The 14,873-nt window shown below is 47.0% G+C and overlaps 1 protein-coding gene across 2 annotated transcripts in view; it reads left to right on the top strand.

The window, feature by feature from the left end:
* Nucleotides 1-12,512: 12,512 nt before the first annotated feature.
* Nucleotides 12,513-14,873, top strand: part of LOC143152913 (protein groucho) — a 103,771-nt gene continuing 101,410 nt past the window's right edge. For both annotated transcript variants that reach the window (XM_076323524.1, XM_076323523.1), the window contains exon 1: nt 12,513-13,006. In XM_076323524.1, the coding sequence (XP_076179639.1) occupies nt 12,941-13,006 (66 nt within the window). In that variant the 5' untranslated portion in view covers nt 12,513-12,940. The remainder of the gene's footprint in view (nt 13,007-14,873) is intronic.

Here is a 14,873-nt window from a genome sequence, read left to right as displayed (position 1 = left end):
AATTGTTTAACCTCGTTGTTCCTGAATCTTTACCTTCGCGTAAAAGAAAAAGAATTGACAATGCACGCGTGAATTTGAACGATCGCTACTTATCGATTTATCTTTAGAGCAAACATGGTAAAATTTCACATCGAGATTGTTATTTTAAACGCTCTTAGCCGCAACGTTCACCTTACAATTCTCTACGTTGCATCGGTGCCAAACTATTTAATAATAATAATAATAATAATAATAATAATAATAATGTTTTTCGTTGCACCGTACCGAAAAAGAATCCGTGCACAGAAGTGTATAAAAGGTGAGACTCGATCGCGCTGTATTAAGCCTCGTCTATAATTTGTCATGGTTTCTAACAGATGTCGCTAATCGTCGCGAAAACCGTCTTGGACGGATTTCAGCTACGCGACGTTTGGTATTCCACGACGTTCCGATTAGTTTTTCTATCGAAAAGTAATCTTAAAGTTCGCGCGTATTGCAACGTACAGCAGGCCGGAAAGTTGTTAAAGCGAAACACCGTCCCGGTCTTCGTAGAATTGTCATCGACGGACAAACGTGGTTTCGCAGTTACGTCTACGGCGAATCATCGAATTAAACAGCGACTTCCACGCTATTGTCTCTCGACTCCTCGGGAGTCGCCGAGGAGGGAAGCACTTCTGAACGCGTAAACGTTCGTGCACGCGTCAATGGTACGCGTATAATCGCGCGCTTCGGATCCCAGGCTCGATCATTCGAGGCTAGGCAGAGCGGAGCTTTTCAAGCGCTTTTTTGCAGTCGTCGACGCCCGTAGTCGTCGTTGGCTGTCGTCGACGGGTGCGAAGCGTTGCTCGAAGCTCGAGAGCTTTTTCTGCATCGCGCCTTCACGGTATGTAATGTCATTTCTCCTCGCCTCGGTGCTGTGACGAAAACACTCCTCCCGATTTCTCCTACCGTTCCTTTCCCCCTTTTTTTTTTAATATCGTGCCGCGCGGCACGGTCTCTACCCTCCTCCCCTCGCCTTTTTTTCTTTCCCCCCACCCACGCCCCGCCTCGCCCCGCGCTCAGTTCTTTTTCTCTCTTCGTTTTTATTTTGCACTTACCGCGATGTCAGAGCGCTCTGTTAAGAGGTTACCTCCGCGAAAGAACGTGGTTTTTTTCGATTCCAACGTTATGGTACCTGGTCCGCGAGCGTATGAGCCGCGACCGCGTTTATCGTTCGTAGTCGTCGTAGTCGTCCTCCTCCTCGTCGTCGTCGTCGTCGTTGTCTGACAAAGGGAAACGATTCGAGCGCAATAAAAAGCGGCAATATATTAAAAAGTAATAGTCTGTTTCTTCTTCTGCTTCGTGCTCTTTTTCACCTCTCTCTTTCTCTCTCTCTCTCTTTTTCTCTCTGCTACCTTTTGTCTCGTCCTCGACAAGCGGGGAACGCAGGTGGAGCGTGCACGATAAAAAGCATTTTCTACGAACCAAAGGAATACCATTTTTTTCCCCGCTCGCCCTTCCCCCCTCCACCGTCAACCTCTTCCCTCTCTTCTCTACCCGGTTCGTTCTTTCTTTTTTCTCGTTTCCCTCGTCGGTCCCCGGCGCTATCGACGCGAGCCAGAATTATTTTTTGCCCGGTTTATCGGAACGGTTCGCGTTTTGTTGCACAGGCAGGGAGGAGGCGGTGGCGACGGTAGAAGGGGTGGGGCTCGGTGCTTATAGTGGGGGAAACGAGCGCAGCCGCTTTGTTCCGGAGGAACGACTTCAGATAGGATTCTAATGACTTTTCACGCATCAAATCCCTGCCAGGTCCAAAGATCCCCGCGCGTCGCGAAACTTTTCCGTGCGAACGGCGCGCAGCAACACCGTACCGTACCACCGCGCGCCGCGTCGTCTAACCGTGGCGGTTTGCGCCCGGCGATAAAACTTTCCGCTTGATCTATTGCCGCTTCGGCAATTAATTCTCGCGCTCCGTGCCCAGCTGATATCAGCGCGCTCGTGTGTCCGTTATCAGGAAGCGTGGAAATAGTGACGGTCACTGAAACGTCGGATCGCGGCCGTTATAGGTGTTTTCGCGGAAAATTATTTTTTGATCGTTTTACCGAACCGAAACTGCTCTAGGATACACACGCAACGTGTGTATAGGTATACACGTGCCCGTAGCTGCATATATATATATATATAAATATATATATATGTGTGTGCGTGTGCGTAGATTTCGAGCCGGTCGAATTCCATTAACACTTTCATCCGAAACAGATTGATTCTCAGCTACGGGTGACCGATGCTATTCCACGCAGAAATTCTTTCTCTTGGCATTCTTCGAGGAGCGTATCCCATATTCCTAATCTTTTTCTTTGCGAACCAGTAACGAATATTTTTCATTATTCCGGGGTAAGGTTCAGCGTAGTTAATTTCTGTTTCAAATCGATCGAAAATCTAGGCACGTTAAATGCGTGGGGGTTTGTCAAACTCTCCGTTTGTTTCTTGTTTCTTTTTTCAACGATGGTTAAATACCATTTTTTCTTTGCCAAGCAAATAACGCGTTTAAATTATTTTTAATTTGTATTGGACATCTGCCGTCAAACGTCGATAGATCTGTACAGATTTTGTACCGTGACTTTCGAGAGAAAGCATTTTAATAATTACAACGTTTTTCATATGTAAGCGATGTGGTACACACCTTCGTGCTATTACTCTTATTCCAGGCGATTCGAATCCCTTCTCTAACCGAACCTGTCTTTCGCTCCACCGAATTCTTTGGTTCCCTTTTCACACACTGGACCTCGTTATTTCAATCTCTTACCCGATCATATTCGCTCGCTCCACATTCTTCTTTCCTTTGCCTCTTTGTGAACGGACATTTCGGAGAATGAACGTTAGACAGGACGGTGTTGGTTTTGGGACAGATGGAAGGAAAATAACGTGTGTCTGAAAATCACTTTATTCGATGATGTAAATTTTTGTTCAATTCAACGAACACACACACACACACACACGTATCGATCTTTAAACGCATGCGGTTGCAGAACAGCGATTATATTTATTTCTCGTTTATATAGATACTATTAGCTGGTTACTAATCGTTTCTCACCTATTGATACTATTCTGCAACATATTTTTGTAAATTTCAATCGATCACCCAGCCGATATCCACTTGTCGCAACGAGGATGATAATTCTTTCAATGTTACTCGCAGCTTTTGGGTGACAACCTGTACGCATTTAAGGTACGAGGAAATGAATCTTTTAACGACGAATCGATCGAGAATCTTTGGACCTGCGGTCAGAAAGGTGATACACGCGGTGTCTAGTGTATCCAGATATCGTCCATGAGGAACGAACACGGTTGACTGCTACCGTACCATCGAACGGAACGATTCTCGATGCCATCTACGAGGTTACTCGTCATTTTTTCTTTTTTTTTTTTTCTTTCTTTTTATTTCCCTTTTTAATAAACAAAGCACTCGATCCACCGATGCGTAACGACTTTTATTATGTTCCGAACGCCCACCGTCCATTATTTACATCAATTTGTTCCGAATGTATTCACGTTAAGAACAAGTTCGTGTTTACGAGATACATAACTCGTAGGTGGGGTCCAGTGACACGACGTCGGCCACGAGTTAACTCAACCGTCAACATGTTGAACAAACGGTCGAAACCTTCAACCCGAACCATCGTTTTGCATTTTCACCGAATGTTCATCGCGTACGTCTATTCGTGGATCTCCGACACCATCGAGTTCCTCTTTTTTTTTCTTTTTTTTTAACTTTTCTCTCTCTCTCTCTCTCCATGAAATTACGAGTTAGATTTAATAGCCGCGCAGCTGACTCTCGTCTTTTATATCGCTCTGTACACGTACCTTTTTTTTTTGTACAGCGTAATAAAGACGTTATTATTAAATATTATTATTAGACGTTATTATTATCCAACCACGTACGCGTACAAGGTTCGTTGGATAATCTCTACCGAGTCTTCCAGCAGCCTAGGGTGAAAACGTTATTTTATTCGTAGATAACAATCTTCGCGAGCTGTAACGATTTATCGAAACTTTTTCAAGCCCAATTAACGTTCATCGTTCGTACCATCGTGTCCGAGTTTTAATTTCAGACACGTCCGTGTCGATCGACGATCCTTTTCGTATATTCTATGTACAATATAATCCGTACCTCAACGTTTCACCTATTTTATTCACAATCGATCGATGCAAATGAATTTTTGTTACATCCTACCGGAGACTAACGTTAATTTCGATTAACCGTAGAAATTTACACGTTACGGTACACAACGTACGATCGAAATCGTTATTTCGATAGGTACGATCGTGGATTTTCGATGCACGAAAATTTGTCTGAAATCTGCGACTGTCGCCATTTTACAAATTGTTGCGCGACTCGTTGCAAATTTCGAGCTTCGTTCCGTCGCAAAATGTTAAACTCCCTCTTTGTGCTTGTAATCGATACGTTTTAGTTTCCGTGTACAAGTTGCGTTTTTGCCATCGAAGATAAGTTCGACGCAGAAAACGTTTCCTGCAAATTATTATCGTTACTATAGAAAGCCGGCTACGCTCTATTCTCGTTGCTCTTTATTCGTGTAAAACAAGTACGCCACGGATGGCCGTCCTCCTTCGCCTCCGCGTTGGCCGCTAATCAAATTTACCAATCCATCGAATTACACGTCCGATCGGCCCTCGTCGACAATTAGTCAAATTGCTCGAATAAATGTCGTTTCGATTAAATTCGCCGTCAAGCGGAGACCGGTGCCAAAATCGCTACCGTTTCGCGACGACAATGATCGGTTCGAGCTAGACGGACGGTCCATGTATTATCCACGTATCGAGTTTCCCTCGACTAAACCGTTTAGTCGTGCCGAGGCACCCGTCCCACGATTTCTCAGCGGTCGAGTGCCACTTGGACTGCTTCGTCGAGTCGAGGAGCGGTCGGCAAGCATGCGCGCTACCATTCGGGCCCGTGCCTTTTACCCGGATCGACTGAATCAGCGATGCTCAACCTTCCTCGATAACGGGTCAAGTTTCGGACGATTAAAATAAATATCCGATATCGTTCGGTTCGTATTCCCCGCGCAAGTCCGAAAATAATTAAATCGATGAAATTACCGGAAAGTTTCACATTTTAATCGAAAAGCTAAAGATATTCCCTCCGTTTCCGCCTTACGGCTTCCCTTGGGAAAAATCAGGAGGAGAGTTCGCCGATTCCTCGAAACAGAAAACGCGTTACTTGATTTTTGACGATACCGCCACCTATCGGCGACGCGACCAGGTAATATTTATCGTTCCCGTAATTTTAGCAATCTTTCTTTATTTTAGCAAATTACTCCGTGAGCATTTATTATCGAACATAACCTTATAACTACGGTCGATTTGTAATCGAAATAAGTTAATAGGGGTTCGATCTTTCTTACAAAACAAACCTATGCTTTCTAGACGGTATTATGTAAACTCCCATCGTTCAATATAGAAAAAATATTAACAAATGCGTAATTCGTTCATTGTACGTACATTTTCTTTCGCTCGGGTAGTCGACACTATGCTTCCCTCTGCTGCTCGAGAGTCGAACACACTGATGGTTTTAAGGTGGTTGCAATTTCTACGCTATCGCCGTTGTACGCTGTTACGAACTCGCGGTACATAATTTACGAAATTCGCGAGAAGGCTGCACCGAACGACTCGAAGGGTTCCCCTTCGTCCCTGGGTGAAACTGTCGTTCGATAGAAAGTCGATAGTACGCGGCAGCCTTATTCGTCGGCCGGACGATCGTCGGGCGGCAAAACACCGTCGGTTACGAGCGCCGGGAACGTCGAGACGCTTGTCGCCGCGGTATCGAAAAAGAAGATCCGAGTCGAGGAGGAGAACGGCGTGGCGAGGTGAAGCGGGGCGGTGGCTGGTACACGCGGCTGGATCGCCGTCAGCGCGAAATGCTTTCGCCGGATATCGAGCGGACGTGTAGCCACCGCGCACCGATTGATGGCCGCGCCAACTGGCAGCCAGGCACTTGGCAAGAATGATGCAATTAACCAATAAACACGTTTTCCAACGAGGCGACTGCACGCATACGCGGGACCCACGGTCGTGCACAGGCTCGTTCGGGGCGCACGCATCGCTCGCGAGAAGTCACGTTCCGCGCGCCGTACTGCATTCCACGATCCTTCGCCTTCCGCGATCGCGTTCTCCCCTATTGACCGTCGATCCTCTTACGACTGCACGGAAGACATACTTTTTTTTCGAGCGAGAGAAGGAGAGAGAAAGAAAGAGAGAGAGAGAGAGAGAGAGAGAGAGAGAGAGAGAGAGAGAATCGACGGTGTCGCCTCCTGAACCCGAACGAACCGCCTCGAGCGCAGTCCGATACGTCTTGATCGTCGCGAATTCTCGTGATCCATAAAGCGTGATTTCCGCTAACGTTCAAGGGACGCTCAACAGGGAATTAACAGACACCAATTCGTCGCTTTAACGCTACTTCGATAGACATCGGATCGTAATTCGAACGATACGTTGAGAATTACGTTTAATTTTTATCTTTACGAGAGTAGATGGAACAAACGTTCGTATAACCTATAAAGTTCGTTTCGCGACTCACTCGAGACATTTTATAGAATTTTGATCAGCAATACACACATCGGAACAATTGGAACGGACCGGTGGGTAACTTTTGGGACGAGAATACGAAAGTTAAGTGTAATTAGTTTCTACTGCCGTTTCCATCGACGTAGGTAGGCGATGAGAATTAATTTCCCGCCTTTACGAGAGAAGATGGGGAAAATGTACGACCTTTTGGGAAAACCGAAACGCTGGACTGAGCACGTTGTTACTCGTGGACAGAGTTTATTCGAAATCTAATGGGCTCTTGAGACGAGAACACGAAACTTAAATACGGTGTTTCGTTGAAATCCATTCGGCCGTTTAGACGCCGTCGTGTTAATGGACACACGTAGGAGAGATCGTGAATCGGTGCACCGAGAAGTTCAATGTAGACCGTGTCACCGGTAATCACCGGCTGGGATCACGTGTTTGTTTCGTACGAGTGTGACTCGTGAACTTGTCTTAACACCCGGAGTCCCTAAAATGGAACGGCGTAACGATATCGAATTTTCTACAAAACCGTAGGCTCGAAACTGGGTCATCGCGTTTGGCCGAGTTCTGCCACCTTTCTCAAAAATTGCAACTGCAACGAGACGGAGGTAAGCAAAGCGAAAAATCTGTTTTCGATCTTTGGTCACGGGGGAGAAGTTGGTTGTAATTTTTCGAAAAGTTGATCGCGGCTGTTGACACGTCAAGAGCGGGTGTCGAATTGTACCGGACAATACACCGAGTGTCTGTTTTATTATTTCACCGATAATCGATAGTATCGAAAAACTGTTCTCACGATGGTACGGAGGTGGATAAATTATTCAAGCTGTACAATGTCCCTTCGTATCGAACTATTTTTTAAGAATATTTAAAAAATGCTTTCTTACACCTTCGATTCTTTGCGAGACGTTTCATTGTATCGAGACAAAACGGACACTCTGTAGATTCGAAGCGTTTCGAACGAACTCTCGAACGAATTTTCGACAAACTCGTTCACATAGATAAACGACGATTTCCTTCGTGCGCGGGTAATTGAATGAAAAATAATTTTTCAACGCCCCGTCATTTTTTATCACCGCTCCCAAAACCATCCTTCCATCCTGTGTAACATAACCTGTCGTTTCGATCACGTGGTTGGACCCACTTCGGATCAATACAAACACCTTAAAATTACAAAAAAAAGGAAACGTACGGCATCAACAAGAGTTTACACAAGATTAAGGTGTCGTATATAAACAATGTGACAAATGTGAATTTACCTACCTTTCGAAAATTTTCAAAGTAAACGGGGAATGTGTGACACTGATTGTACGCGATAAAAATAACGATAACATACGATACGTACGGTATTCTTACAACATCGATACCAAGATGTTGTTGATAAGTGAAAATTTGAAGTAAAAACTCGACCGACTGGAAGGAACGAATTAGGTTAGATATACCCACGTATTGAACTCTGAATGTTTACACGCTAACGTTTCAGTGTCGATGTGGTAACGAGACGAACTTGTTGTGTTATCGGTGTGTTTACAACGACGTACAATTATCGGCATACATTACCAGATACTTTGGAAATCTTCGAAAGGTAAATTCGCATTTATAATGTACTATTTTTACGCTCCTTGTTGTTTCTATGTAAATTCGTATTAGCGGTACGTTTTTCGTAATTTCAAGCCGATCGTATTAATCCACGGACCGCCGTCTATTTTCACGGAAAACATCGCGTCGGGTTAACCCGTTTGTTTATTATTTATTCCTCCGAACGAAAATATCCCATTGATCGTAATAATAATCGTTACTCGCCGGAAATATTTTTTTTTCTCGCGACCGAGGGCAACTTTTTCTTTTCTCTCTCTTGTTTTTCTCTTCGAGCGTTAACAACGAAACAAAATACACGGCTCGAATTCGTTCATCGTAAACGAAACACGTCGGTCGTCTTCGCGTTACGCGCGCGCGATTCCCGCGAAAGCGATTCGAAACGTTCTCGAAATAGGATTTCCAGCTCCTCGAGAACTTTTTCAAGGGAATCCTCGCGCTCGGGAGAAAAAAAAAAAGGAAAAGAATAAATAAATACGTAAATACGAAACGCGTTACTCTCCGTCCATCGTTGTTGCTCGCGGTCGCGCTTTCTTGCGCGGTACGTGTCGTAATTAATAAACACGTACCGTTTTGTACGATAAATTGAACGCGTTTCGCTTATTTTCTTCCTTTCTTTTTTTTTTCCCCCCTTTTCGTTCGTCCCGCGACCGGCACGGACACGGTGCTCGCGAAACAAAGATCGTCGCGCGGAACGTGAGAAAAGTCGAGTTTTCTTTCGGGTAATCGATAACCGTAGTCGCAAACGCGGTCGTGGATCATGCAACACGCCGTTTGTAATCTTATATCTTCGTGATCGCGTCGGAATTATTACGCGGCGCGTGCAATCGTTTTGATATTCAGCGATCAATTTCTGCCCCTTCGACAAACTGGCCGAACAATAGAGCGATGTAAATAAATAGCGGCCCGTAGGAATTCCGTCGGCATTAATAAACCATGCGTTGACAAACACCCGTGCTAAACAAACTATAAACATCGATGATTCTAAATATTTGTCATCGTCATTGATAAACGCGAATCGGTCGCGACTGTTTAAATAGGGACACGCACGACCGGGCGCGATCGATCCGCCCCGTGGCGGCGTTTCGTTGCGAAAAAGGCGAACCGGGTACCACCGAAATCGATGTACGTACGTGTACGCGTGTCCACGTGAGTGTAGACGAAATTACAGGAGACACGGAGCCTCGCGGAACGGCTCTAAGGAAACGGTTGCGAAATAAGTGGGAGAGAAAAAAAGAGAGAGAGACAGAGAAAAAGAAAGAAAGAAACACGGGTCGCTAACGCGGCGAGTAAATACGATAAACCGGGGAGATATGTTTGAAAAACCGTCGTCGAGCGTTCGTCGAACGTCGACGGTGCGAAATGCAACGTTAACTTCGCGTTGTTTGCAACGGAAGGCAACCGGTTTTTTTTACGAGATCCGCCCGCGAGGCTCGCGCAACGCGTCGAGCGTGTTCGATACACGGGCGAGGGAAAGGAACAAAAAATGAGAGGGTAAAAAAAGTGTGCAAAGAGAAAGAAAAAAGAAATGAAATTATTTCTCGTGTTGGGGGGAAGGGGGACGCGTGCGCGTAATATTCGGCGCGAAGCGTCCCCATTTTTGCGCGGGGCTTATCCGGTTAAATGTTTCGCCGATATGTCAGGAGATAGCGAGCAAGGAATTCGTATCGAGCGTTCCAGTTCGATGACAACCGATGACGTGTTCCTTTCCAGCTTTCGCGCGGCTCGAATTTATGCGGCAGATTTCCGTGTCTTGTGTCACTGGTAAACGGTCCTCCCCCCTTCTATCTCGTGCTATCTACGCGCTTTACATACACCGAGTGTATGTACCGCTCCTAAATATTGGTCTTGGAACGGTAATTAATCTTGTACCGGTAATTATACAAACGCGTGATTATAGGAAGTAGTAGAAACGGAATTCGAGCGTCTACGTGAAACGATACCGGTGGTTCTCGTAACCGTTCATTGTCTTTCTTTTACACCGTATTTGTACGCGGATTGTGATCGTCCAATTAAATTTTCGATCGCGGTACACATTCTGACGTTTTTTTTTACTTTTTTTCCTTGTAAATCCGATGTCACGTATTTCATCCGAAATGTCGCTAAATTCCATTTTAATTAAACGACGCGAACTTGTGTATACGTATACACGTATCGTTCGCTTGTATTCGTATCAAATTTTTAACGACGTGAATAAGCAAACAGATAATACACTTTATCCGAGCGACTATATTACGTTAATGTCGAGCGGGTGATTTGTTATTCGTCGCGCACAATGGGTACGGTTGGGCTATGAAACTTTGAGGACCTGCGAAATATTCGCAGAAAGGGTTGCTCGGGATTTAAGTTTCTATCGATACTGAACGGGAGTATAAATATTTACGAAAAATTGTTACCGTTCGGCTCCAATGATCTTGTCTCGAACACATGCACAAATTGTAGAACGTGAAATTCAGCTGCTAGCGCCGATCGGACGCAATCTTCGAAGCATTGATTCGTATCGTTTCGATCGAGGATCGATGTACGAACAAAGGAAACCGATGGAAATTTTTTTTATTCGCTTATTATCGTTACGCTTACGCCTTTTTTTACCCGTTGGATCCAAGATCTCGTTAAAACGAAAGCCACGATCGTCTAAAACAATATCTACGATGGTGTTCGCGGCAGCCCGCGGCCATCAACGAGAAATGATTTCCCTTCTGCGTGCTATCTGCGTTACGATCGGTTCAAATTACAATCGGTAAACCGCGTCGGTTCGCGCGCGATGCTCGGCCACGGTGTCATTAGCGAGCCTCCGTAATTTCTTCTTCCATTTGCCCGTTACGTAGACGCGACTGGCTGGACGAGCCGCGAAATTTCGTGACGAACACGGCTCGCGTGTCACCGCTCGTTAAAACCGCTTACCCGACGCTCCGCTTCGTTCCTCGTGTCACAGAAGCTATGCTTCCCCTCCCCTCCCTCCCTCCCAGCCCGCCCCGCTCCTCACCGTTCTCACTCCGGTTCTTCGTTCCTGTTAAATAACGCTAAGATTAAGTGTCACCGGGTCGAGCGCGGCAAGGGTAAAGTGATAATAATTGTTTGTAGGGAGTTGAGGTGGAAAGGTCGTCGATGGTTACTACCCCGTCCAAAGGGGATGTATACACGCCGGTAACCGGTACGAATACACGTGTGTAAAGTATACACCGTAATACGTTGAATATAGACGCGCTCGAGTACGAGTCACTGGGACGAAAAGAGGCTGAAGAAGGATCGGGACGAGGTGGCGGAAGGGGAGAAGGGCGAGGAGGGAAGGATACCCTATGTGTGTTCCCGAGGGGAGAGAAGGGCGTGGTACACGGCAAGTAGGTACGGGGTCGAGGATGAAACGAACGGGCGGCTGAGATAGCGAGAACGAAAATGAGAGAAACTAAACAAGCGTGACAAGGATGACAGATGACCGGGGCACGGGAGGTGAGAGGGAGGGAGAAAGAGAGAGAGAAAGAGAGAGAGTGCGAGACTGGAACTCCAATCTGAAAGATTCGTGGCTGCAAACGGGACGAAAGTAAACCGACCGAAACGTGCAGGCCGTGGCAGAAGGTTCTCTGCGATTGTAGCGGAAAGGTCTGAAACGACACGGACGAAGGATTACAGGGGAAAAGTACGCGCCGTAGGAAAAAACGAATTTATTCGTTGCCGTGTTTACGCGCGCGCCCTCGCGGCTGTTCAACGTTTCTTCGTATCCGCGGGCGCGACACGGAACTGATCGGCAATGATTTTATTCTCGACCCTGTCGCGGCCGATATCATTCGAAACGCGAATTACCCGTAATCGACGAAACGGGAGATAATTATTTCAGAATTATTTGAAATACCGCTGTACAGTTTAATTTAATAAAAGCGTCGAAGGAATCGCGGAGCCGTTCGTTACGAAGCGATCAATTCTGGCGTGTAACGAAGAGGAAGGTTAACACGGGTTTTCCGGCGCGCGTTAGCGATGTTCACCGTGTCCCGAAGTAATAATTTAATACGTGCCCCGTAATGCCGCTACAAACTCACCGCAAGATCTACCGCGCAAATCTCGTTTTTGCGTACGTAAAAATGCAAAGCGGATCGCGACGAGAACGGATTCCCGTCTCGCTGAAACGTAGGAGCACATACGGAGCGGACGGAAAGGAGACGAACGAGCTAAGAGCCCGATTGTCGGAGGTGCGCTCAAGAGAGGGAAACAGGGAGCGAGAGGAGGACAGGGAACGAACGAGCGTGCGACGGAGAGAGCGAAAGCCAGCGAGGGGAGACCACGTGGTGTCGCGGTAAGCAGTGGGGGGGACGTAGCGGGCGACGGTGCGGGAGAAGGAGAGGGAAGAGCTTCCCCTCGACTCTGCGGTTGATTAGTTGATACCCGTCCGTCGTCGAGGGTGGATCGTTCAACCTACGTCTTGTTTTATGTGTCGTCGCGTATTCGCATCGTGTAACTCTAACGTGATTCGACGCCGCTGCGCATTCCCATTCTATCCCGTGAACCGTGCATCGCTTTTCCTCTCGGTCTCTCTTTGTGAAACGAGTACAAAGCGAGTGGCCGGAGGACTCGAAGAAAGTGACCAGTGCAAGTGTGCGTGCGCGTCGACTGTAGCTCGTCTTGTGTTTTCGTTTTTTTCTCTCCGTTTTTCTTTTCTGAGAGCAGTGAATAATAGTGCGTACAGGCTATGACCTGGGATACCGCTGGATATACCTGAGGATAACGGAGACATATCCATTACTCCTGACAGGACTTCGTCGTGACGGGAGGGAGCAACATAACCTCTTTGAGGGCCTCTGACGATAAGATGTACCCCAGTGCCGGTATAAACGCGGCGACAGCTGTGGCTGTGGCAGCTGCGGCACGGCACCCGGTAAGTGGTTTTATTCCTTTTTCTTCTGGTCGAACTTTTTTTTCTCTCCCTACGTGTACGCTTGACAGGAATGACTGGCACGACTTCGCGATAAAAATAAAATATAGAAAAATATTCGAAGCATTGAGACATCTCGTAGCGATTTTACGAGGCGAGCATTTTTAGTTTCGTATTTAATCGCGTTGAGGCGTGTAATTCGGTTCGACATGGCCGATACGACAAACTTAACGTACTATTGCAAAATCGTGCCGCTAACCAAGCTTTAAACGATCGTAAGCGAATATAACGAGTGTTTGGTCATCGTTCGTTACGACGATAGTCGTATCGTTAACTTCGTAGTCGTGCGCCACGAAAAATGCTGCTTCTCTCTGACACGAAGAACGAAATCGTTTTTTTTTCCTTTTTTTTTTAACCCGATCGAACCGCTTATCGAACACGTTTCTACATATCGGGAAATTATACACAGCGAGACGTGACCGCTTAACATGCGCCGGTGACCTCGCTTCATCTTGCTGTCAATAGCCGACGATTACCGGTACAAAGTATCCGTGTAAATATTCAGATCGCTCGCAAGATACGATTAACGTTGTCGCGTAGCCGGTGTTTCCCCTGACATTGCCGGGCGCGCGGGTCGACATAGTTGTCGTTCGAGCATAATACGAACCGGTGAAATTAAATTCAACCTTCCCGGACGAGCTACCAATTTAAATGGCACGCTAGCAAGGAATAAGGTTGCGAAAATTACACCTGGGTATAATCCATCGTCGTGCGATTCTTTTTCTCCGCTCCCCTTGCAATTCATCGTCTCGTTCAGTGTCGGATATCGAATACGCATCGCGTACCCTCGCGTTCGAAAATCCTTTCAATTGTGAGCGCACTTTCGATAAGTATCGTTCGTTGCAGTACCGGTCGAGCCTCTGTCCATGCTAATTCGAGTTACCGATATCGACCGGTACGGGTGCCCGACCATAGACTCTCCCGTCGGATAGATCCGTAGTCCACGGTTCTGTGCGCGCTCGCGTCCATGCATGTGCGTTCACGCGCGCGCTTGCGCTCGCACATGTGTGTGTGTGTATTTTTTTTTTATTATCGGCGTCACTCGAACGGAATAAAAAGGCAGACCTGAAAAGTACTGTCAGGCTTTTTTTGCGTGCTGCGTTGGAACGGCAGCGACGGCGACTCGCGCGAACCCGTGTGCCAGACGGACTCTCTTTCAGATCGTTAGTCGAATGAATCTCGGTCCCGTATTTATTTTCTCTCGATAGTTTACCCACGTTCCGCGCGCAACCCCCCTGTCCCCGGCCCGCCCGCCCCCACTGGTCACCGCCACGTCCCCACCGCTCCCTTCTTGTCGGCACACACGCGGCTGAAACTCCGATGCGCGCGAGACAGAGTTTGCACACGCGTCTGTGCGCTAAATACCTGTGCCTTCGCTCTTGCGTATAAATACGCGTCGGATGAAATTGACGCGAACCTAATTTTTTTTTTCCCCCGTTCGTCGATGCCTCTGTTTTTTCGCGTATTGCGCGTTTACGCAGTTGTGCACGTCGCGCGATCACCGACGGACAGACGGTGGCGCAGAAACGGTCGGGAAACGAACGAACGAACGAACGAACGAACGGACGGACGTAGGCAACCGGGGAAAAAAGAATCGCGAACGCGGGTCGTCGACGAAATAATATTTGGCCGGCGAGCAAATTTTCATTCGGCCGTAAACAGGCCGCCAGCCGACGCGGAAAAGCTCGTCGGAACGACGAAAATAAATCCATGTATCCGTGACCGCCAGCGGCCAATATCCGCGATTACATTACATTCGTACGTGGCAGCGTGTACGGGCGACGTGTACCGACGATTACCGACCGGGTAG

The sequence above is a fragment of the Ptiloglossa arizonensis genome, chromosome 11 (assembly GCF_051014685.1).
Source record: "Ptiloglossa arizonensis isolate GNS036 chromosome 11, iyPtiAriz1_principal, whole genome shotgun sequence".
NCBI classification, from domain to species: Eukaryota; Metazoa; Arthropoda; class Insecta; order Hymenoptera; family Colletidae; genus Ptiloglossa; species Ptiloglossa arizonensis.
The sequence above is the reverse complement of the archived record's forward strand: the minus strand, read 5'-3'. Positions and strand labels throughout refer to the sequence as shown.